Source organism: Aedes aegypti, chromosome 2, assembly GCF_002204515.2.
Source record: "Aedes aegypti strain LVP_AGWG chromosome 2, AaegL5.0 Primary Assembly, whole genome shotgun sequence".
In the NCBI taxonomy this organism is placed as follows: Eukaryota; Metazoa; Arthropoda; class Insecta; order Diptera; family Culicidae; genus Aedes; species Aedes aegypti.
In genome coordinates, this window is record NC_035108.1 from 66318869 (window position 1) to 66344908 (window position 26040).

The 26040-nt window shown below is 36.2% G+C and overlaps 1 protein-coding gene across 1 annotated transcript in view; it reads left to right on the forward strand.

Annotated features, from left to right (window-relative positions):
- LOC5567126 (vinculin) overlaps nucleotides 1-26040 on the forward strand; it is a 65659-nt gene that overhangs the window by 19413 nt on the left and 20206 nt on the right. The window contains exon 2 of the mRNA XM_001651498.2: nucleotides 18956-19180. Coding sequence (XP_001651548.1) covers nucleotides 19124-19180 — 57 coding nt within the window. The 5' untranslated portion in view covers nucleotides 18956-19123. The remainder of the gene's footprint in view (nucleotides 1-18955; nucleotides 19181-26040) is intronic.

The window sequence follows — 26040 nt, forward strand, 5'->3', positions numbered from 1 at the left end:
TTCACTTCAGTAAAACCGTTATTGCTGTTGAACATGGTGATTGGATATAAACGATTTATCTCAAAATATGAAAGCTTTACACAAAATTTGTATTCAACAACTTTGTTCATCTCTTTTAAATCTACAACTTTGCTGGAGTTATGTCAATTATAAAAAAATGAATTAAATAGATGAAAAAACTGAATTTTGTACTATATCATTTAATTCCACTAGAGTTAAATGGTATAGTACAAAATTCGGTTTTTTCATCTACTTATAGGTATTCTACTAAACAGCTCGAAGATTTATTATCATAATGAAATAAAGTCACTTCAATCAAATCGTTATTGAAAAAAATCTCAAAAATATATGTTGATATTCAAGTTATGTCAAAAGACCTGTGAGCATTCCATTCAAATAGGTCGATAATATTCAGATGCAACCCTCTAAACCTGACCATTTTGTATGGAAAATCAAAAAAGTTACAAATATGTTGCCCAATACTGTAGATAGTGACGGAGTCGTTGTTCGTTCCGCTGTTTATGTGGCGCAAAGGGTGTTGGCGGATTTAAATTAAGAAAAAAAAAAACGACTATAGTCGACTACGATCGCATATGCTCGAAACGTTGACCTAGGCGACAGCGACTTCACGCTCGCTATATGGAGTAGTTTATGGCATCCAGCTGTATGTAGTGACCGCGCAAGGTGTAGGAGGATCAATGTCAAGTTCGATCGTTTTATGCATTCAGGGCTGGTAGCAGGTCTGTTTTGAGAGACCTGGTCACTATTTCAAAAAAGTCTTTATTTTTAATGGGCGGTCTCTGAAGTATCTCCTTTAATTGAAATACAGTCAACCCCTTTTACTCGATATTCTGTATCTCGATATCGAGTTAGAGTTTTCATGGCTAACTCGATGGTCTCTTGGTTCGCATTATCACTGGTTTTGAGTTCTAAAACTCGACATCTCCCCAACTCGATGGTCCCTCAATGTCGAGTTATGAAGAGTTGACTGAAGAAGTTAATCTTGCTGTAAAATTTCAGAGGCTCTAGAGAAACCTTCAGTCTCTTACGTGGCTATCCCAAAGGTTTTCTTTTCAGATTCCAGGAAAACTTTAGAAATTTATTCATAGATTTATTCTGGAATACTTTCCAGGATTCCTCCAGGGAATTCTACGGAAACTTTTTTGGAATGTTCCTTTAGGGGCTGTCCATTAATTACGTAAGGGATTATGGTGGGAGGGGGGGTTTGAGATTTCTTACGTGCCATACAATTTATATTGGATTTTCATACAAAAAATCTTATCATGGGGGGAGGGGGGGTCGCAAAATCCCGAAAATTGTCTTACGTAATTAATGGACCGCCCCTTATCAATTTTCCCTGGAATTCCTCCTGAAACAGCATTTTTTATAGAATTTTTAAGGCCCAAACGCAATGAACGCCTTTAGAGAAATTTCTTCTTTGACCCCGTCCCCCTCTCCGTAACGCTTTCGTGAATGAAACACTTATTTTTTTTTGTATGAGCCGTAACCCCCCTCCCCTTAGAGCGTTACGTAATTTGTGGACGGTGCCATATATTGTTCGAAGAAATCTTCGAGTGCTCCAAAGCTACTACCTCAAGTAAGTTCCACAGGGATTACTCTGAAAAGCGGGACCGATTCGCCAGCACGAACTATAATACGCTTGTGGACTTATTGTTGATTCACTTTCATTCATTGACAGCTCAGTCGAGATGACGTGATCCATTCTGGCTGAATCGGCTCCACTTACGTTGCCGTTGCCGTTCCGCCATCATTGCATTTGGGTCTGAACAGAGACGTCATTGTTTGGGTCTTTACTCTTGTACAGTGTTTTTGAATTTTTTACAGACTATCAACCACTTGAGACAAATTATTTTTTAAATCGTCCCCTGGTAAATTGATCACCTTTTTTTGTATGGAAAGTTTAACTGGTAAGCATTTTAGTGACGAAAAAGTGATTTAAAAGCTACAAGTATTAGTTATAAAAATGTAAGGAAATGAAGATACGTTCTATGTGTATATTAACCAATCTAAATACAGGTCGGACTCGATTATCCGGATACTCAATTATCCGGTGACTCGATTATCCGGAATTTTAGACTCGATTATCCGGAATATGATTTTTGATATTCTTGTTTCTCAGTTTTTATGCATAAATTTTAAATAATTTAGTATTACAATATACAATATTGGCAGTTTTGGACCTAGGTAAGAAAAGGGGGGTTTGAAAAAGTGTTTTTTTGTGTATGTCGGACAAATTTTTGTACCACGCTAATTTGCACACCGTTCAGATTAAAAATGGTTCAAACGTCATATAGCTTATAGAGCTTAGTGACATTTGAACACACGTAGAATAGCATTCGCTCGTCATACAAAGTTTGTTTTTGTTTTCCTCAAAGAAACTTGCACACGCTTTCCAGACTCATCAAAATGCATATGGAAATATTACCCAATTTGAAAAATTTACACCCGGATTCTGGGTGTTTTTCGAGACAGAGTGCATATTGTTTTCCTCTAAGGTTCACAACTACATCTACACTAGGGCATCCATACCATTGGGCGTGATAATCACTATGGAACGGAGTGAAGTGAGATGGAACGCTGTGGAACGGTACGCAGAATCAAAACAAAACAGTGAAAGAGGTAACCAGAAAACCGTTTCTAGGGTGACTAGATGCTCATATTAAAAATGAACCCCGATGGTTTGCATGAGGTACTGTTCAAATTAACGGGGGTTTACAGTATAAGTAAAACAACGAAAAAAGATAATATTTAGGTTCTTTTATCGCAGATTTTAATTTTTCTTTCAATGATTCGATTATCCGGAGGATTAGATTATCAGGAGTGGAAAAAAATCGATACTCCGGATAATCGAGTCCGACCTGTATTAGGTGAATTCAGAATGTAGACAACTGCAGTAATTTCAAATCTTAAATAATTAGCTATCCGGGATGAGACAAAAAGATGGTGCATTGGAAATTTCACTTATTTAATTATTTTCGAGACGATCAATAGCTTAAAATAGGTTACTTTTTTATATATCTGATTTCCGTTAAAAAAAAAACCAAAAAAAAAAATCAAATACATGACCCACGGTTCACAAACTTGTGATAGAATTGTTAGCAAAATTCCTGTTCATGAGGAACACACTAGCAGGGTTGGGAAAAATCTTGAAATTCACTCTACAGTAGTCAAGCAAATCAAATCAAATCGCTGCTGTTGGCCAAATGCCCTGAAAGTAGCAAAACACATGTTGCTAAGGGCAACCTAAAACTACTGTAGAAAAATGTTCTGTTTCCCGGTGCATTTCTTGCATTTCGAGCCTTCAATGACACTAATGATTTAGAAAATCATGAACTCAACATAGGCTGCCCAAGTAACCACAAGCATTAAGGTATTACCGTATTTTAACTTTAATTCAACGAGTGCAATGCATCATTGCTTTTATTCTGCAATATGCGTGCAGTAATGCTTTAATTCCAATTTATGAATGCAATGTAGCATTGTTTTATTGTAGCAATGAAATGTGCATTAATGAGTGATATACGGTCACCATTCAATGCTTCATTGCATCATCTTACTTAATGCTTCATCGCAACAAAAATGGCAAGATTTCATTGCTCTATTTATCGTCAAACCTTCCCTCACTCAGGCAAATAGGATAAAGAAATACTTAAATATCCCTTATGAAAATTCGCCACAAGAAATCTTGTTGAAATTCGTAGATTTTTATTACGAGAAACCAGAATTTGAAAACAAAAAAATAAACAACAACCTGGAATTGAACCAAAAACCTTACGATTGATAGGCCCGTGCGTACACCACACGGCTATCGACGATTCAATTTGCCGAGGCGCTAAAACGATACATAAAACGTGAAGATTTAGCCCCACACAATGAAAACAAAACAAAATCTCAACAGCAAAAAAGCGACAGCCGTGGTAAACTTGGAAGTGCAACAGTCGTGTCCACTTACTTATTGCACACTTCACCCCAAATTGGACTATCACAAAAATTATAGAGTGCAAAAAAGTGTGATAAACAAGGGTGCACACGTGCATCGGATCATTAAAACGTATTCGTTACACTTGTTCCTTGAACCACAAGGAAAAAGTGCACTAAAAACACCATCATGATTTGACGTAACCCTGAGCTGCTTCCACACTTTGAAGGAGCTTACACACTTGGGACGGTCCAACTTGGAGTGAAATCGACAGTATTTATCACTGGCAACGAAAGGGCGCTACTTGAAGTTGCACAATTTTCCCGGCCAAGACATGCAGCATTCATGGTCCGGAGGATAGGCGCGACGAGTCATCGAAAACATCACACATTTAATTTAGGTTCAAATCCCACCAAAGGAAGTAAACAAAATACACATATGAATCATACCAAAAAAAGCAACGCTGACCTGACATCCAACGAACAAAAAAATTGTTTTGTGTTTCTATTTTTGATCCTTTTCTTCATGCATTAAATACACTTTGGCTAAAGCTTTTATACGGTACAGGCCGTAACTATACTTTAGCAATTGCTAACATAGAGCTAGGAAATGTAGCCGTATTTACACTTTAATAGCGCCCTTTTCCACTTTAATACTGCATTAATGAGACATGTAATGCAGTATGACTTTATATGCCATATTTTATAGAAGCATATAAAGTGATATTGATGCAACTATATACAGCTGTACGGTTACTTGGGTGCTTGATGAGATTCACGTGACTTTCTCGACATTCAAGCCTACTACTATTACCATTCCCAACACTGCACACTGATATAAATGCATAGAATTACTTGAATCAATTCTCAACACATCTGTGGAATAAATCGAGAGAAAATTTTTGGTTGAAGACAAAATTGTGGCAAAAATCGTTAATGAATTTCAGCAACATTCTGAAAAAAAAAATCCTGACTAAATTCAAAGTTCAAATACAAACGAAATAGAAACTTAAGCTAAATATGTGGTACAATTTCTGTAAAATTAAACCATTTCTTAAAAATATACAGCAATCACTCCAGAACACAACTGATTATTGATAAACTCGAATCAAAACGAATTAGATGAATGTCGTGTATGAAAAATTAGGAAATGATTACATGCATACTTAAAACATCTATATTTCAACTGAACGTTTCAATAAATAAATTAGGTTTTGAAAAAATATCATATCACTCAGTGGTGATTCGTAACCACACGTTTATCTGATCTACGACCCTGAAAATGACTAATTTTGCATACTTAGATTATAAAGCAAACAATAAACGATATAAAAACGCATATTTGTTGCTGCATGAACAGGTAGGTTTGACGTTAGCCATTGATATCACTTTTGAATAATTATTATCATCCAACAATGTTCAAGTATGCATCATAGAAACGTGTTTTTTGTATATAAATAGCTGACCAAAGTCGTGTAAAAAACAGTGTCAAGTGGTTAATCAGTGGAAATATGTATAGTTTGTATGTTGTAATTTCTAAAGTTATTTCTGAAATGATTACTAGCAGAATTAGTACTCGCTTTTGAAGTCCTAAACGAGTTTCTGACAAACTGTTTGAATTATTTGGTGGTTATTGCTAATCATCTCTGGCTCCGGAGGAGTTTTGATGATGTTCTTTAAGGAGGTTCATTTAGGATCCCTTCTATAGTCGTAGATTACTGCACAAAGTTCACTGGTAATTTATTCAGCAGGCCTGCCAGATATTGGTCCTGGTTTTTGTCAATATTTATCGAAATATTTCGGACACAACATTTTTCCCAAAGTCACTTTCTAGGTTTTGCCAGAATCTTCAAAACTTTTCTCAGATTTAGTTTTCATTTTCCGTTTGAAATATCTACGGAATTTTCACCTGAATTCTTCCAAAAAGTTAGCCGGGAGTCTCTGTTTCTCTTGAGTCAAAAATGTTGACACCTTGAGGGGGTTATTTCGCCTACTTTGGAAATCACTGCTCTAGTAGGTCTTCGAAATATTTCTTCATGGGCTATACCAAGATTATTTCATTTTCCAGCAACTGTTTCCAGACAATTTCCGATTTATTTCTCAAATAAAATCTCCATAGATTCATCAAAAGGTTTCACACCAGCAAATACTACAACAATTATTCCGGTTATTTCTCAGATCATTCCTTCATATTTTTTTCACGAACTCCGTACCACATTTCTCAATAAATCCCTTAAAAAATACAACAGGATGATATCCGGGGATTTGAATCCTTTTTTCGTTAATTATCAAAAAATATACAAATAAAACCCTCCCAGACCTCCTCGAGAATCTAGAAGTTCTTTCACAGTTCATTAGGAATTTGTTTAAAAGTTTTATCAGAGTTTAATTTATAAAAATTCTCTCTAATTACCTCTCGGTTGAGGTAATTTCTAAAACTTTCTGGGGAAGTTTCTTCACTATGCCCTGGAGACATTCCCAAAATATTTTTTAGGAAATTTCAAGTCAAATTCTCTGCTTGACTTCCTGAAGAAATTTAACGAGGAATCTTCAAAGTAGTTTCTGAAGGTACTCTTAGATAATTTCTGGTTGAAATCTTGAACCATAACTTTGAAGCAAATGCTAAGGAATCTCTGTTATCATTTCTGGAGAAATTACTGATTGAATTCTTGAATAAGTCCTAAACGGAAATGTTGGAAGAAATCATTGGGAAATCGATAAAAGACTCACTGGATAAATTCCTGGAGAAATTCTTGAAAAAGTATTAAAACAACTTTACCTCCGAATAGCAAACGAATATTCGTCATCGATTCATCGTGTTTCAAAGACAACATTCTATACATTTCCCTTTGAATCTACTCGGTTTTTACTTTTAATGTGTTTAAAATCCAAATTCACAAAATTACTTAAGTCAGATTTTCAACTTTCGAAAGTTAACCATTACTTTTACCACTGCTTTATATGGAGAAACATAGATATACTGTGCTGTCTTATCTAAACAGGTTTGCTGAAAACACGAATGTTCTAGATGGACCGGATCATAAGTTAGAGTTTGCTGGAATATGACCAAATTACATCCACACAGTGGCGCTAGCAGCAAGATTGGTAACCAAACAGAGCTGCATCAAATTGCTTTCAAGCTTCTGAATAAGTTTCGTGTCTTCGATCTTTCTAGGTGGCCATGGTCATGAGCTAGAGCCTGCTAGAATATGACCAAACAACGAGACTATACAAAAATTACGCACTAAAAATTGACCTAATGATCGCCATGAGGCATCTAAACGACTTTGTTGAAGACCGCAACGTTGTAGAAAGCGAGGATTCCGAGATATTACATAATAAATATTATAGTTTTAGGTGATGCCAAACTTTGTTTGCTGCAATATTTTGCAAACCAGCTAATAATACTTAGTGATGTGATTCCATACTTATGGTGGTAATGTATTTAGGAGTTAATAAATGTTTTCAATGAATTTTATGCAACATTCAGAAAAATATTATTGGTTTTGTTCGTGATTATAGATCATTTAGTGCATTGTTAAAAGATTTATTTTATATCTTATAAATAATTCTACTACAATAGTCGAAAAACATAATTTGAGTTCAAATTATTTATTTAATTATTTTGTGTATAAACATTGAACTTACCTTTCATTGGCATTCAATGTCGTTTAATCAATCAATGACTCAGCAGAAACACATCGAATAGGTTCAGTGTAGGATGTTTTTCTTTTTCTAATACCAAGTTTTTCGACATTTTGTCCCTTCTTTTTGTTCTTCGATCTTTTGTTCTCTTGACTGTCTTCTCAACCTTTTGTCATGGATTTCTTTGAAATATTCTTAGTGAAATATTGGATTCTCTAATATTTATATCCTGATTAAATACAAACTGATTCCGTTTAGTTTAATTTTTATTTTCTTGATTCCTGTTTGGTCGCTTGTTAATCCCTCAATTCCTTAATAATTTCTTGGTGTTCTTATTTTGGTCTCTTTTTTCAGCATGTGGTATCTATTCTATTTTTAAGGCATTTAGCCGCTACCAACCCTGCATTACGAGCAAATTAATTTCATGCTATCGATCTCGAACATCTTGAAGTGCTATAAAAATTCAGGTCAAATCATCGAGTCGAGAATAACTTCGGCTCAAATCAACGACCAATATCGTATGCATATACTTATGATGTGACATTTCCACGGAACGCCCACAATCAGCGATTGATGGACACTGCACACTGGTCCAGGAAGCTAATTTAGGCGGACATGAGGTTTTCGTCAAGATTTATTGATTTTAGAGCCATAGTTATTTCTGAGAATATGTTCAGAATTTTAAGTACTACAAAATGTACGGAACAAAAAAATTTTTACGGTGATCGCAAGAGTGACGTATACGCCAACTTTTTTTATTTTAACGAATCGTAAGTTGGTATGTTCAGCAAAGTTGTAGCAAATGATCAGAGAAACAACTTTGCCGAACAAACTTTTTCTCAGTTTTGCTTAAAAGCCGAGATAATTAAATATTTTTAATAAAAAATCGTTTTTTGCTCTTAAGTGTTTTATTTTTTGGTTTTATCGGCCTACTATGTTCTACAAAGTTTTTATACTCATCATTTGCTACAACTTTGCTGAACATACCAAAGTTGTATTTCTTATGGTTTACATGTTATTTGAGTTTTTCATCTTAAAATTAGCTATTTTGTATGCCTTGTGTCTCAACTATGAGCACCTCAAAAAAATATATCTTTCCACCAAATGCTTTTGCAGTCTTTCAAGTACCTGTGAGCAAAATTTGGAGAAGATGATATTTTTCTATCTCGTTTAAAATCAATTTTACTAGTAGATGATTTGAGATAAATCCATATTTATTGAATATTCATACATGTTCAACTCACAAAAGTCATGGCTACCTAAGCATATCAAACCAAATGTAACACGTGTATTTATATAGTAATATAAAGTACATCGTTTTTCAGTTGTTTTCGATTAACTTGGAAGCTTCTGCAAGAAATTCAACGCCTTTTCCTCTACCAGTATTTAATCTATTCCTAAGCAAGATCACCGGGTTGGAAGTCAACATAAGCCGTATAAAATACATATACAAAATTTACAGTCCGATTGAATTCTGTGGCATGGTTTTCCCAGCATCTTCTGATGGATTCCACGTGGTTTTCTTTGGTAATGCGGCATGCCGGACAACACCACTTCCGTGCAATAGTTGTAGACGTATCAGTAAATGTAACAGCATTCTAAAGGATCGCCACGAAAAGCCCTCAACTGCGAAGTACGGCCTCATAAGTGCGAAAGTGTGAATAAAAGTAAGGGATTGTATTGAATCCTGCTGGTGTCTTCAGAGCACTTATTCTTCGATTTACGAAGAATAAGTCCCTCGAAAACACGTACCCGATTTGATTCAATTGCGCACTTTTGTTATCGTTTCCGCACTTGTAATAACTTCTTTTTACGGATCTCAATAATTTTAAAAGTAGTCAACTTTAATCGGAAGATTAACGAGGAGGCATTTGAACAGTTTTTTCAGAAACGCACTGTTAGTATCGCCAGTTCTACGATTGGTACGTACTCTCTCCAACGGTGCAAAAACTACTTTCGCAAGGAGTGATGTTGTCCGGCATGCCGCCGTAGAAGCATAAAAAATGCGGAATAAATCCATCAGAAGATTCTGGGAAAATCATGCTATAGAATTCGATCGGACTGTAAATTTTGTATATGTATTTTATACGGCTTATGTTGACTTCCAATCCGGTGATCTTGCTTAGGAATAGATTAAATACTGGTAGAGGAAAAGACGTTGAATTTCTTGCAGAAGCTTCCAAGTTAATCGAAAACAACTGAAAAACGATGTACTTTATATTTCTATATAAATACACGTGTTACATTTGGTTTGATATGCTTAGGTAGCCATGACTTTTGTGAGTTTAACATGTATGAATATTCAATAAATATGGATTTATCTCATATCGTCTATTAGTAAAATCGATTTTAAACGAAATAGAAAAATATCATCTTCTCCAAATTTTTCTCACAGGTACTTGAAAGACTGCAAAATCATTTGGTGGAAAGATATATTTTTTTGAGGTGCTCATAGTTGAAATACAAGGCATACAAAATAGCTAATTTTAAGATGAAAAACTCAAATAACATGAAAACCATAAGAAATACAACTTTGGTATGTTCAGCAAAGTTGTAGCAAATGATGAGTATAAAAACTTTGTAGAACATAGTAGGCCGATAAAACTAAAAAATAAAACACATAAGAGCAAAAAACGATTTTTTATTAAAAATATTTAATTATCTTGGCTCTTGAGCAAAATCGAGAAAAAGTTTGTTCGGCAAAGTTGATTCTATGATCATTTGCTACAACTTTGCTGAACATACCAACTTACGATTCGTTAAAATAAAAAAAGTTGGCGTATACGTCACTCTTGCGATCTCCGTAAAAAATTTTTTGATCCGTACATTTTGTAGTACTGAAAATTCTGAACATATTCTCAGAAGAAACTATGGCTCTAAAATCAACAAATCTTGACGAAAACCTCATGTCCGCCTAAATTAGCTTCCTGGACCAGTGTGCACTGGAATTCGTGGAATTTGTCTCGGTTAGGCTCCGTCAATCGAACTGCACAATATGTGAGGGGGCAGGCAGCCTGTAACAGGAAGTTTCGCTCGTCGATGCCGTCATCGCTTTTATTGGAGAACTGTGTAAGCCCCCCGTGTGGAGCACTCTGAGACTTGGAATATCTGGACCGAAAACCAATCGCGCGCACCGAGTAAGGTGTGAAGTTGATACGATTTGTTGACTTAAACCAACAACACAGAAATGGAAACACACTGCCTGCCACTGGGTGGGGAGACGCCACACGGAAGGGTAATGCTACCCATTTTGAAAACCCATATGGTTGGGGCTAAGAAAATGGAGATGACGGTAAACTAAGGGGTATAAGGTTAATCGTGGTGGCCAAAAGTCATTTTTAAATATTGACCAGATCCAAAATTATATGTAAATCGTACAGATAATTAATTAAGGTTAATTATCAGAACTCCAAGTCTGAAATACTTTCTGTAAGAGCTGGTGTTCCTCAATTCTGCATTTTGGGACCAATATTATACATACAATGTTTGTACATCTGACTTATCTCAGGGATTCCAAAAAATCTTTGTTTGCAGATGACACAGGTCTCTCCACCAAAAGATGAAGCCTGCGTGTCATCTGTAGTAGATTGCAAAAATATTTTTTTCGTACTTGTAAAATGGAAGACTTCTCCTAATGCTTCCAAAACTCAACTAATAATATTCCCACATAAAACAAAAGCTGTTTATTTGAAAACTTGAAGTAGACATGTTGTCACGATGAGAGGGGTTCCAGATATAGTTAAGTATCTAGGGGCGCATGTTAGATAAAAATTAAACTTTCAAAAATCACTTTGAGGGCATTCAAGCCAAATGTAACAAATACACAGAAAATCGAAACTGTTCTTGACCTTCAAACAAATTTTCAGGCCAGACATGTTGTATGATGTACCAATATGGACTAGCTCTTCTAATACCAGGAAGAAAGCTCTGCAGAGGATTCAAAATAAAAAAAATAATTGATTCTGAAGCGTCCTTCTTGGTATAGTACTAATGAGTTACATAGATAATCCAATGATGAAACATTGGAACAAAAGTCGAAAAAAAATTATTATTTTTGTGATATATTTTGCTACAATCCGGTTGAAATGGTACTATACAATAGTAGATTTTCTCATTTTTGTCCAAAGGACGCAGCACTGTGCGCCGTTCGCGTAAAGTAGAAGACAGTAGACGTGTGTAGAACCGTTTGTAGTGAGTTCATTCAGGCGCTTACCTACGCTCTGCTGCCTGCGCGCCGTGACCATATTTGACCGGTGACGCATGCTAATTGAAATTGGATTGAGGTCTTTAACGTGGCTTATCATTAATTTTTATGGAGGATATCCAGTTAACTAGACTGAGATCGGCAAGCCAGTGGCAGATTCGATTAATTATCCTAAGTAACGTTCATACCGTTGTGAGATCGACGACGACGACGGTCTGACATGCTAACGAGCGACGTTTCAAAGCGACTTGGAGTTTGTTTGTGCATCAATCAGCGCATCCTTGAAGATGGAGAATGGAACAACAAAACCGCTATTAAAGAGTACATACCTCATTATTCAACGTTACTTAGCCGGGCACCGGTGACGCGGTTGAGGCGCAATCAACACTTTTCTCTGAATAAAGCTTCTTCTCTTGATCTGGTGTCTGTCACTGTCATGACGGGCTTTGTACTTGTGCAAATAACGGGATTGCAGATGTTTTCGAATTCAGACACGACTTGGGTCTTATTTCAGGACGGTAGCTACTCCACCATATGCTGCGTTGTGAATTGCGGTTTTCAGCATGGCATAAGGTTACTCGTATAACAAAACAGTTTGAGCGTTCTTTAGAAGATTGCTCTATCTGTGATCTATTAATTGTCAGCAGCAGGAGCTGATTCGGCATAATCTGCTTGAAGTAAGGTACCGTGGGGTAAGTGGATACAGAAAAATCAATAGTCAGCTTCATTATTATGTACAGCTTACGTAAATAATGTAATTCAAACTTTTTTCTGTGGATAGCAAATGAGGGACTAATATACTTAAAATCGTCATTTATTTAGATTTTTCTGATTTTTATTTATTGAGTATGAGGGACTTGAAAATTTGCGCCAAATAATCCACTTACTCCACCATGGTGGGATAAGTGGATCACCACTAAAAAAAAATCTATTCTCAAAACATATATGGTGTAATTATGTATACTAAGAATGATATTGCTCTTATTCTTGTTATTAGTGCTAGTTATGTCATGTTTTAATACTTAAAAATAAAAAAAGTCTTTATTTTATTAATGAAAATATTAATACATTAGTTCACACAAGTTCATACTTATTCCAACAAAAAAAAAAAAAAAAAAAAAAAAAACAATGTAGCTAGAATTATTTGGATAAAATTCTTCTATATATTTACAAAAGTTAAACTGAAGAATTGTAGAATTATTCCTAACGAAGTTTTTGAAAAACACTGGTAGTTTAAAAATATTAGTTACATCTATTTTTGTGTAACAAACTGAAATGTTCTTATTCTATTTATCAATTTATTTGTATCATCTGTCTAGAACAATTTAGATGGTCAAATAAGGTAAGATAATATGTTTTCAATTGGAAAAGTTGTATATTTTGCTCTTTTGCAACTCTGCTTTAATAAACCACGAAAAGTTTTGTTTGAGTTTTGCAATATTCGTTCTTTTATATTTTCTTGTACCAGAAATATTAAAATAATTTGTAGGTGTATTAATTCAAATTTTCTATAGTCTATTAGACAAATTTGAGCTAGTAATGAGCAAAAGTAGAAACAAAACAATATTTGCGAGTATTTACACTTATTCAAATTATCGTAAGCAGTCTGCCAATAAATGATAATAATACTTGATCCACTTACCCCACCCCATCAAAAAGTGGGGGTAAGTGTACCATGTCCAAAATATCTGTATTTATATATAAAAATCACATATTTTTCATTGTGATTCATTCAATTGGAACTGAAATGTTGAAAAAACTAGTAGAATTTGATTTGAGGCAAAGATACAATGGATTTTTGATTGACTAAAATCTAAAACTAAACGACATCTTCTTCTTCTTGGCATTATGTCCTCACTGGGACAGAGCCTGCTTCTCAGCTTAAGTGTTTTTATGAGCACTTCCACAGTTATTAACTGAAAGTTTTCTTTGCCAAATTGCCATTTTCGCATTTGTATATCGTGTGGCAGGTACGATTATGCTCTATGCCCAGGAAAGACCACTACGAAAAAATTCTGGACCGACCGGACTGTAGATTGGCTTTGCTTTGTAGTCGCGGACTCTAACCACTCGGCTAAGGAAGGCCCCATAATGATTACCATTTGATATACTGACGGTGTTTAATACCTATATGTTAACCGTCGAAATTTACTCTTAAAATCAATCGAACTTTTCATATCCATCTGTCAGCCAGTGTAGACTCTGTTTCCAGTAAAACATTCAGGATACAGCATTAAACGCATCGTTCTGCTCAAACTCCAAAATAGTTAAAGTTTTGAGATTTCGGTAGTACTTTCGGTTTTCGCTAGAAATTTTAATATTGGAACAACGGAATCTCGAAAATTAAGTAATCATCATTGCTGCAGCTAGGATTTTTTTTTCTGTTCAGGACCCAAGGGAGGCCTGGCATGTTCTGGTATCACGGATGTAATATTAGTCACAATAATAATGGTTTCCGCAAATCTTTTAGTTTTCATGACGAATTGTTTTCGTTTTAGTTAGAGTGAAATCGTCTGGATGTCTAGTTTTCCGTATATTTCCAGCGGTTTGGAGGTCTTCCGGTAGGTCAGTGGCTCAAATCGGGTAAAATTGACCCTAACTCCCCTTTCAATCAACTTTTATCCAACTTATAAGTATAAATTTGATTCCATTTCAATTTGTTTATATTCGCGATGACGAAGGCAATTCAATTACCACAGTTAACCCTATGCGTGAAGCTCCGATTTCTTTACATGGCAAAGGATAGGAATTCAATTTTCAAATGCTTCTAAAAAAATCAAAACATAACTTAATTAAATTCTGTTAAGTGTACGGAGTTAGCTTAATGATAAGCTATAGAATCCGCAGAATATTGAGGAAAAAATGTAAAAATCAAAATAATGTGTCTATAACGAAGCCCATCAAAAATTTATCAACATGTACTGGAAAGAATTTAAATAGCTATTGTAAATAATTTTATATAAGCATTTGAAATTTCACCTCCTATACCTTGCCCGGTTAAATTTTCGACGTTTCTCGCCTAGATTACACTTTTTTCAGATGGCAGCACCGTACCTTCGTTAGAGCGAATAGTTTCGACTACGGACGTCATGTCAGAACTAATGTAGCGGATGTAATGGACCGGCGTGGTCGTTGTTTTTTTTATGAGGCCCCGTGCAAACGGACCCATATACCGTTAAGTCACCAGTCACCGTGCGGCCTCCATTCACCGTGCACATATACAAATTCCTACAGAATATTCATACAATTTTCACAAATTATTTTTTTGTCAGCAAAATAAGATAAAATTGATTAAATGAAGTAGTTTTTGTCACAAAGCATTTTGAAAAACCTAGATTATGTAGTAAAAATCATGTAAATTCTGTTTGATAATAAGATTATTCAAAACTCTTAGTAGAAACACCAAAAATTCACATTTTTTCATTTTATTGATAGAGTATGATTTTTTTTTCTAAATTTCAACAAGTTTTCATTGTGCATACTATTAGTAAGATGTATTTCATCGTATGAGCAATGAGTTTTTATGCAAATTAGAATTTTATATTATGTTTCAGTCGAAACCCAAATGCACGGTGAATGGATCCCTCTCAGTATGTATGGTTCCTATTACCGTGCATTAGTGTAAAAGGCATGAAATTATTCGGTAATATTAGATTTATTGTTATATCGTCATCAAACTACTTCATATTTAATATTAACTGAAAATTCCTCTATAAAAGCGTAAAGAGGATGTTCAAAATATATCATTTATAAGTTGATAGTTAAATTGTACCACATAAACAATCAAAAATTGACGAAATTATAAATATGTTTTCTTGTTATTTATACATATGCATGGCAGAAAATCACTTAATGGGGTGGAATTGTTTTCCATCACTTCTTAATTTGGTTGAAATAACAAATAAAGTTCAAATAAAATTGAAAAGTAATCGTTCTCATGATGCATTTCAAATTTTATCTTTGTGTTTGTTCAATTTTGAAGTCGTATTTCAAAAATAAAAAACAAATTAAAAAAATTAAGATTGATTACACTTTTCTTCTCTCTCTCTCATGCAATTACGTAATTTGAGATTGATCTCTTTTGATAAAAATCGTTTGTTTGAATGTTTTAGTGTTACTCTCTAGGAAAATGTATGAAACGTATACGAAAAGTTTTGATTCTGGTTTTTGTTTTGATAGGTCCCACTTACCCCGGGTACAAACATATTTTGGGGTAAGATAGACCATCGAAAATTTCGTATGAAATGAAAACAAAATACTGGTTTATCGTTAGCAGCTTGTAATAATACTTAAAATTGTAGCTTAAAGATGGAAATTCGATTTTTAACACATTTATTTTTTGCGAGTCAATGCAAGACGTGAAACGTGTCACAATTTATCATGCAAGTTGAAAATGGCGCTGAACTGACAACTGTTACATGAACCACATGGTAATAAAAATAACAATATGTTTAGTACTAAATACATTCCTTGTCATTGTATCTTCAACTTTCCAGAAGAATACCCCTATGAAAAACTTTTCCTAAGTGAGCTATGACGAAACGCCCCACTTACCCCGTATTCTCACTAGCCCCGCGGTACCTTATAAGGTATTGGAAAAAGCGTGACAGAGAGGGGAGAGGGATCTAGAAATCCCGGAAAACGATGGACGTCATATTTGAATCGTCCACTACCCTCGATGTCCGTTACTGTTATTTATCAGCTTGTCTAAACTTGCGAAACATTGCCGATCATGGATCGCTACAGATGGGATGTTTCGCTTGCTTTGTTCGTGCTTCAAAATTAATTGAGAACGAATTCTCCAATGGCCCGAGTAGATAGATCATTTTATATCGGTATCGTGTATTAAATCATAGTGTTGATTACTGTGTCGTTTTTGATAACGAATGCTACAAAACAACCCTGTGCTATATTTCCAACTTCCAGTGGAAGTGCAGAGAACAAAACGGCTTTTACTAATCTCGAATTAATCTGCATTGGGGCACAGCCGGCGTCGGTACTGCTAGTTACAATGAATTGTGATACTACTATTAACAAAACAACCACATTAACGTTCAAAGATTCGTCATCGTAATCATCGAAACATTAAGAGCAGTTGTTCTGTTCAAAGTTAAAATCTATTCGACGAAAATGTGTCTACTGTGTTTGGGTTGGAGAATAGAATACAGTGAATGCATTTTCATGTAAACTGTCATGATTTTGAATGGATAAAATTTTCTCAAATTGATGATGGATCCTGCCCCCTTTAGCAATCCCAAGTACTTATCATATGTTGATTTATCTTGCAAATACAAATGTCTTTGCTAAATTGAATGAATGAGTCGAGATTTAGTTTAAAGTGAGTCGATAAATAATTGTTAAAGGTGAGGACGGACCTAGTGTAGTTTTTAGAACACACGCCTCTCAGGACCTGGGATCGAATCCCATCCCTGAGATAGTCCCTTATGACGTAAAAAGTTATAGTGACGACTTCCTTCGGAAGGGAAGTAAACCCGTTGGTCCCGGGATAAATTAGCCTAGGGTTAAAAATCTCGTTAATAAAGATAGAAACAAATTTCTCAAAAATCTTTAAATTTAATTATACTAATTCACAGAATGTAACTCAATGTGCTAACTAACAGATGATAATCGACTCTAATTCTTTCAGTAGTACCAATAACTACCATCTTCACACATTTGCAAAATGTCCACTCACTACATCGAAAGTCAAACATTGAAATAAAATGCTGAACAAAATTGAGATGAACAATCCGACGGTTAAGATGTTAATATTAAATGTGTCGTTGAGATATTAAGGTGATTATAGAACGAAGCCACACTTCAAATTTTCAAGAACACAAGCCTTGAGAACCAAATAACGCTCCACGTTGAAAATTTATCCTATTAGTCACCACTAGCAAGCAAGCAATTTGATTGATTTTCAACGCGAACTGCTGTCAGATTCTCCAGTCTTGTGCACATGAAAATTCAAAGTTTGGCTTCGTTTTATAATCACCTTAAAAGCTTCAATTCCATGATTTTCTGAAGAACCTGTGGACATTTACAAAATAGTTTTTTCGACATAATGAAATGCTTTGGTTAGAAATGCTAAGCGTGGAGTGAATCATTTTGAAACCTAGGGGCGGTCCATTAATTACGTAAGGGTTTATGGGGGGAGGGGGGGTCAGAGATTTCTTACGCGCCATACAATTTATTTTTAATTTTCATACAAAAAATCTTACTATGGGGGGAGGGGGGGTTGAAAAACCCCGAAAAATGTCTTACGTAATAAATGGACAGCCCCCTACTGATAAACTTTTTTCAATTTGTCTTGAAAATTTCATGATGTTCGCACTTTGCATCGCTGTTGAACATTTTTATCTCTCCCATGTCATGTGGAAAATGTGGAGAAATGGCATGTGCTCAGAATTCCACCACTAAGTGGTGCCATAAACATTCAATCACCTCCGTTCCAAATCTAAGATTATATGGTAGGAATTCAACAATGCTTATAACAAGCCTCATTACCTCTATGACTGATCCATCGTCGATGACACGCTATCCCGCAACAGTCAGCTAATTTCGATTCGTCATATCCACTTCGTTCACGTTAGTTTCGGCGGTTTGCTGTCTGCCGTCCACTTCCGCTGCTGCGTTGGGAAATTCCAGCAGAACACACGCGTGTCACAAACGAAAATCGCCCAAAGAAGATCAAAGAAACGTCCGTTAGTTTATTAAGTGATTATAATTTCCAAAGTGCTCGACCGGATGAGTCATGGTGTGTTTGAGCGACACAGACGCGAGGAGACGCTTCTTGTACGCCAGTGGTTTTCAATGTTTTTCATTCCGTGCATCCCTTTTGAAATTTTGATAAACTTCATTCCCCGTTTCAGAGACATAATATTTTGTTTAACTAGATACTACAGATATCTGATTCAGATTTCTTCAAGTATACGTTTTTTGCTCCAATGTTGAAAACCATTGCTCTACGCGTTCTGCTGAGGGAGGTTTGGGATATTAATTTTAATTAAGTTGACCACATTATGAATTACTCGCGATTTCATAGAGCTCAACCAGCTGAGCCGAGGACGTTCTCTCGCACTCTGTAGGCCAAGACGATCACCGACCGACCGCATAAGAAAGCCATAACCGTTTGCAATAACCATTTGTTTTCCCTTCCCATTTCAGGGCATCGCATCGCGGGTTGGAAATTGTTTTCCCCGTTCGCAAGCGCGAACCGTCTGAGAGAGGAGAACCGCGTGGGGCGGAACCACCCCCTCTTCCGGTGACCAAACGGGAGGAAGGCTGGAGGATTTTTAGTACAAAATAAACGCAATTTCACACTGAGCCAGCAAGATGCCTGTGTTTCACACGAAAACGATCGAGAGCATCTTGGAGCCGGTTGCACAACAGGTAAGGACGGAACTATACATTACTTACATACCGTAAAACGGGGTGTCTTTGATGATGTAACTTTGATAGTAAGGGACACTTACTGAGTGAAGTAACAAAATTTCTGTTAATCAGTTAAGGGGAAGATGAATCGATGCCAAAACTCAAATTTTGAACAGCACAAATCTGGAGAACCGAACATCCGTTTGAGCTGAAAACGTCATCGATTGGTCATCACCAGCTTATGATTAATCGATTAAGTTTTCAGTTCAAACGGATGTCTAAGTCTCCAGATTCGTACTCTTGAAAATTTTAGGTTTGGTTTCGATTCATCTTCATCATAAGCAAATCTAATGCTAAAGTTAAGAGTGTTAGTATGACACTTCAGGTTAGAACTATTTTTGTTGGAATCGAAAATATCATTCGAATATGTACCATGAAACGGTTATAAACAATCTGTTCTACGATCACTATTGTAACTAGCTTTTCAAGTAATTTTTCAATAAACTACACAATCTAGTAATTTTACGGTAGGTACTAACATTACGAGATTGTGTGCGGGATGGCGGATGGAAGCTGTCCGTTGATTCTATTTTCGTCGGTTTGTTGTTTGATTCTCTCACGTCGCGGTGGGTGAAGACGCCCACCGTTGTTCAACCTTGTTGTGTTTTTCGACTACATAACCACCAGAACAGAACCGCCGTGATGTGTTTCTGGTCCTCGCGGGTTATGGGCCATTTGGTTCACGATACGGGGAAAATGAGTTGTGGTGTGTATCGAATCAGAATTCGATTTAAATTTAGATCATTATAGCAGCATATGCGGTGTTACTTCCTTTCATGCTTGCTTCTTGTCGGAAACTATCGTTAGTTTTGGATTTGTTTTTCCACTGTTTCCTTTTCTCAAATTGATAGTGTGTACAAAAGTTCGAGCCATGTTCATAATCGTGATGGAATTTATTCAATAGGATTGAACATTATATTGATGCTACATAAATAACATTGGTAGCCTAAAACTTTCACACAATTTTTCACACTATATCAGTTTAGTGGGTTTGCACCGTCCGCAGTACTGACGTATACATTTCCTCCGTTGTCTTGATTCTCATTCCCTGCACTATCGCACCATTCAGGTGTTAATCGAAGTGCTGCTGCCACCTTTCAATCACCTCGCGTTTGTCTGAGCAGATGCAATCATCTTTATCCCTGTATATCTCGACTCGTAGCACGAAGCCATTGCGGGATGCGTTGAGCTTCTATTAGAACTTTCATGTTTCTTAAGACCGGCACAGCTGTTCCATCTTCCCGCACTCCGCTTCCTCCAATTGGCGTTTTTTCTCCCGAAAGAGGAGGGTCTGCTGTCGCCTTTTCGGTCCATAACGCTTCACGTTCTACCGAATCCATGGCTGCATCATGACCGCCAGCGCTGCATTATTCTTCTCCAGAATCTGCAAGAACTCCTCGTCAAACCGTCGACTTTGTCCCACGTACCCGATGTTGTTGTCAGTAATGCAGCTTCAAAGTGTATTGAAATTTGTGTGTTGATTTGTTATCAAAAACAAGTTGTTTACGTAGTTGGTTCAATTAGTTCCAATCATTTTCCCATCAATCATAACCTTTTTGCAAAATATATTTTATACTATCTATAGCTCAGTACAACTTCAACACGCGCAGGCTCAAGCACCTAACAATATACATCTTGTACTTCAATATAACCCGTATTCCAGTCCTTGTACTTACATTCTCGCATTGGGGTATGTTTAAGTACAAAGACACCGTACGACGCTACCAGACGCGCAATTTCAAGGGCACGAACCTAAGGGTCTGCCAAACTGGAAGCTCGTTTCGGTACTACTCCGGCTCTTGTTTGCGGTGGCAAAAGCACGGCTCTCTAATGTAAACAAATAAACACTCCGACGCGACGAAGACCATGATCTGACCCTCTTGTCTTCTTGGACACGGTGATCGCGTGTGCGGTTGCCTTTGCCGTTGATGTTTGGCAATTAAATTTATTGTTATGGGCGCTAGTTGACGCGCTTCGAACGTCCACAATACCAACGCGAGGCGACACATTGACGATGAAATGAGTTAGCGGAGTTTGGGGCAAGTGTACCGTATTAAGCAAATCGTTCTCTTACTTCATCCAAAACTTATCAAATCTACCAATTTAGCACAATGATTTAGTTTCCCATCTTCTAATAAGCACTGCCTTTCGAAATAAAAAGAAATTGTACAAGTATTAGTTTTGAAGCTTCTCATATATTATCACACACATTTGCCCCAAACTCCGCTAACCAACAACTATAGTGTGCGTCGCCGGTAAGGTGGTTCGCGCATTTCACTTCTTGGTGGTGATCTGTCTAGCGTTGAGGTGTGCGCTCTTGATCCGGTAACGGTCTCATTAATCTTTCCACGCTGTTTGCGGGCTTTGAAGAGGCGGCGGCAAGAGACACTACGCGACGTGACACCACGCTTGATGGATAGATGGCAGACAAATGTCGGCTTCAGCAGTCGTAGGATGGTACGAAGTAGCGTCTCAAGTGGCCGCTTCAACTGTTTGGGAGAACGGTACAATTTTCTGGATTCGTTGGGCCAGGAAGAGTGAATTGACTCTGGTTAGTTTAGATCTAGCTTCTCATCCATTTATTCGAAACGTCGCATCAAAAAACCGCCAAGCATTTACGTTATGTTATTTACCCTTAGACGAATCAATTAATGGCGCAACTGTTGCATTTATAGCATTTGATTCAGCCATGTAAATGTTCTGGGCCGTTCGCCAAAAGAAACTGGCAGTAAATGTTGTGACATTAAATTATTGCCAAGATAAAGGGAAGCCAAATCACACAAAACAAACTGAGGATCTCCACAAAAAGCATTGCTAGACATACCGAAACTCACTGGGTGAGTAGGTAAGTGTGTTATGTTTTCGCGCAACTTTTGCGAACGTGTAATCTAAAAATACAAACATGATTCATTGTGGGGGCGAACCCCGTCAGCTCTCTCATGAACCCAGTTTTATTGATGTAGGGGAAAATGTGATAAATAGGTATATTTACTTTTAGCTATAGAAGCTACCTTAAAAGTTCATTCACAAATATCACTCAAAACTATCTCTACACACAACTTATGGAACCTTTTTCAATGAGTCTTTAAAATATGATGGACATCAACCCTCCTTTTTTCTACAGTGAGCAGGGTGGAATATGAGGCCATTTCTTTAATATATTCTTTCAAATTTCATCTTAACTTTTTATTGAGATGTTCTCAAGATATTTCTTTAGATATTACTCATTGTATTTTTAAAGGACTCTGCCATAAAGCGTATCGAGGTTACTTCTATTATTTTATTTTCTAGATGAATTTATCTGGAGATTCTTTAATGAAATTTATATTTACATTTTACCAAACGTTTATTCAGAAAAAAAAAACATTTTTTTCTGAGACAATCTCTATTTTCGTTAGTATTTCTAACAGAAATTCTTCAAGGCATACCTTCTAGGATATTTACATTAACATAAAAAATCTTTCATTTTTTCACCATCAAAATTCCTACAGAGACTCATATAAGGATATCTCCATGAATTTCTTTTGAATCTCCTTCAAAATAGTAGCTATGGGTATTGCATCTTCTTGTAATGTAATTTGAAAAAAAATCCTCGAGATTTGTTGACACATTTTCCCAATAATGCTTTGCAATTTTGTCCAGGAGTTTTATTTTAGGAAATCTCTTCTTTCCCAAGAGATTTCCATTGAATTCTTCAGAAGATTTTTCGATATTCATTTTTAGATGTATTCATAGATAAATGATACTATAGTAAAACCTGAAGTGAGTATTACACGAAGTCCTGAAAAAAATCTATGAAATTATTTCTAAATCATCTTTGAAATAATTTCTGTTTGAATATTTTGAGCAAACTGAGACTTACTCCTACAAAAATCACAGTATTAATGCCTGAACAAATCAATGCGATACGCCTTAGGTGTGATTCATGTACACAATTAAATTAAGTGTAGCACTAGATTTCTATAATTATTTTTCTGAAGGCTTTTTTGGAAGTTTCCGAATTTTATATAAGAATTTTTGGAAAACTTTTTGGGAACTTCTCAAGAGAACTCCAGGTAGACCTGAGCGTTGCCGCCGATCTATTTTTTATCATGACGCCGAATGAGGTAACGGCGGCGCGCCATACGCCAATCAGCAATACGCCACCGATTTTGCATTTTCACGCCAATTTTCGGCTAATAATAATTTGATAATTTAAAAAAAAAAGCTCTACAAAATAATGCAATGTTGCTTAAGGATTTCCTATTCACAGAAAAAAAAAATCCGTTCTCGTATCCGTGAACAGCAGACATGAACTCGTCAACGAGCAAAAATACACCGTGAACTACTTAATGCTTATCTGAACGTGTTGCCTAGTTCCGAGAACGTTCATATAAATACGATGGTAGTTCACGGTGTATTTTTGACCGTTTTCGTTTTGCAGAACTCTTTTTTGAGCGTGTAGGGATTCTTACAGAAATTTATCCGAATTTATCCAATAATTCCTCTCAATATTTTTCTCCAGTGACTTTCGAGGAATTTCTCTATTAACTGCATCTTAAAACCTTCCAGAAATTCTTTAAAGATTTATTCTGGAATACCTAAACGGATTCATGCTCACGGTCCATACAAATTTCAAAACATTTGTATGGACTGAATACCACGAGGTAGAGGGAGGGATGTGAAAAACAACAAAAAATTGACCACGTGGTTTATGGACGGCCAACTGTTGTGCTCTTTCAGAATTGTTTCCAGGACTCCTGTAGCTAATTCACAGATCCCTTTACATTTCACATGCACATAAAAATATATCGCTTATGATCAGGCTTGATAATACTCTTCAACATCATCAGAGTTTGGTGACATACTCTAGAGCAGCGTGTTGTCTTTGCCTCTTTGCGAGGAAGCGAAAAAATGCTAAGCAGAGAGGCAACGAAAATTGATCAGAGCAGTGAATCAAATTGTCATCAATACAGACGAAAAACAAACAACAAAGCAAGCTCGTTCACAACCGTTTGTCCCAACTGTTGCGGTTAAGGATACAATCAAAAGCAAAATTGTCATGATAATCCCAGCAGGCAACCTTTTCAACTAGCGATTAATCAGTTATTTTAAACACAAAACTGAATTTGTTTTATGGATGCTGTTTGATAATGTGTCAATGTTTACTAACACGGAGAAAGTTATCGAAAATTGCAATGCAAGGCCCAGAAAATCGCTGCGCACGTGGTGATCGATTTTTGTCATATTCTGCTCAAGTGGTGATAAACTGATGTTGCGGAACAAAATTGTTACAACAAGCATAGGAGATGTCTGAACCAGACGATTATAAAAATCGAATGTACATCGGATTTTTTCTCGCTAGAGATCAGTATTTGGTCTATATTTTCATAATCGGAAGGTTTTAAAATATTCTATCGGTGAAAATTTTTCCATACATTTTGTATGGGCTGAAATGCGTCGAAAACCTGATTTTCATGGGATTTTGTATGAAAAACGGCTAAAAAGTGATAAAAATCAAAATTTCACCGATGGAATATTTTAAAACTTTCCGATTATGAAAATATAACCCAAATACTAAACTCTAGCGAGAAAAAATCCGATGTACATTCGATTTTTATAATTGTCTGGTTCAGACATAGCGTGAGATGACAATGTCTTTGTTGCTGCGAGTTGGGTGACAATTGATTCACTGCACCAGAGTAAAATTCCACAAAAAAAGAATGCTCTCACAACTCCACAAGAACTGCCATGTTCGGGCGGGACGCTCAAGAATTCTTTTGAAGCGTGAATTAAAGTGAGCATCGCAACAAGAAAGAGAAAGTGTCAGAAAAAATCCTCGAACTTTTTTGCACTCTCACTCGAATCGCTTGAGAATCTGTGTTGACAATTTTGTGTTCAATTTTTTCTCCTCTGAAAAAACGGCAAAATCGCCTCCTCTTTGCATCGCAGAGGACTTTCTATCAAGTCTGCCTATGTTACAATGTCAATTTGTTCAAACATGATCATGATGCTCTAGTTCATAAATTACTCCACATCAATACTACCAAAAAAGTAAAATCCTTATATCTCCAAAAGTTTTTCAAGTTTCCTATATATTTTTTTTTTCATCAGGAAATTTATGGAAAAAATCTTATTTGTGTTTTAAGAACTAATCCATAGATTTGTTTAAGAGCCACTCTAAGACTCTTAAAAAAAGGGATACTTCAATATAGTTCCTTAGGTAACACTTCAAGACTTTTTCCAGAAAATGTTCAATGCGTTTCTTCAGGGACTCGTCCAAAAACTTCTCTTGGGATTCCGGAACGATTTCCTCTAAGATAGGGTCTTGGGATTCATCGCAGAACTCCTTCAGTAATACTAACAAGAATACTGACTCGATTTTTAATTGTATTTCTGATGGACATAATGAATAAAATTTCTAAATATTGAATGAAATTTCTAAATATATTCTGTTAATATTTCATCAGGGGATGTTTCTGGAATTTGTTATCAAGAATTTGGAAGTGCTTGTAGAAAACTTATCTAAGAAATAGGCTTGTTCGTAACGACAGAAAAAATAAGACTATTTTTATACATTTTGATGTCCAATTTTCTCCACGCCGATGTACGCCGCCGCCGATTAAAAATATATAAAAAAAATGACAATTTACACCGTCTTCAGCTAAAAGGCTGCGCAAACTGAACGACCACAAACATTAGGCAACGGACAACACGAAAAACCCAGTAGCCCAATGATGAATTTTTCGTTTGACGAAAAGTCTACCGACTGGAGCGGGAATCGAACCCACACTTCATGGCACGATACGCTTAAACGATTGACGCCGCTAACCGCACGG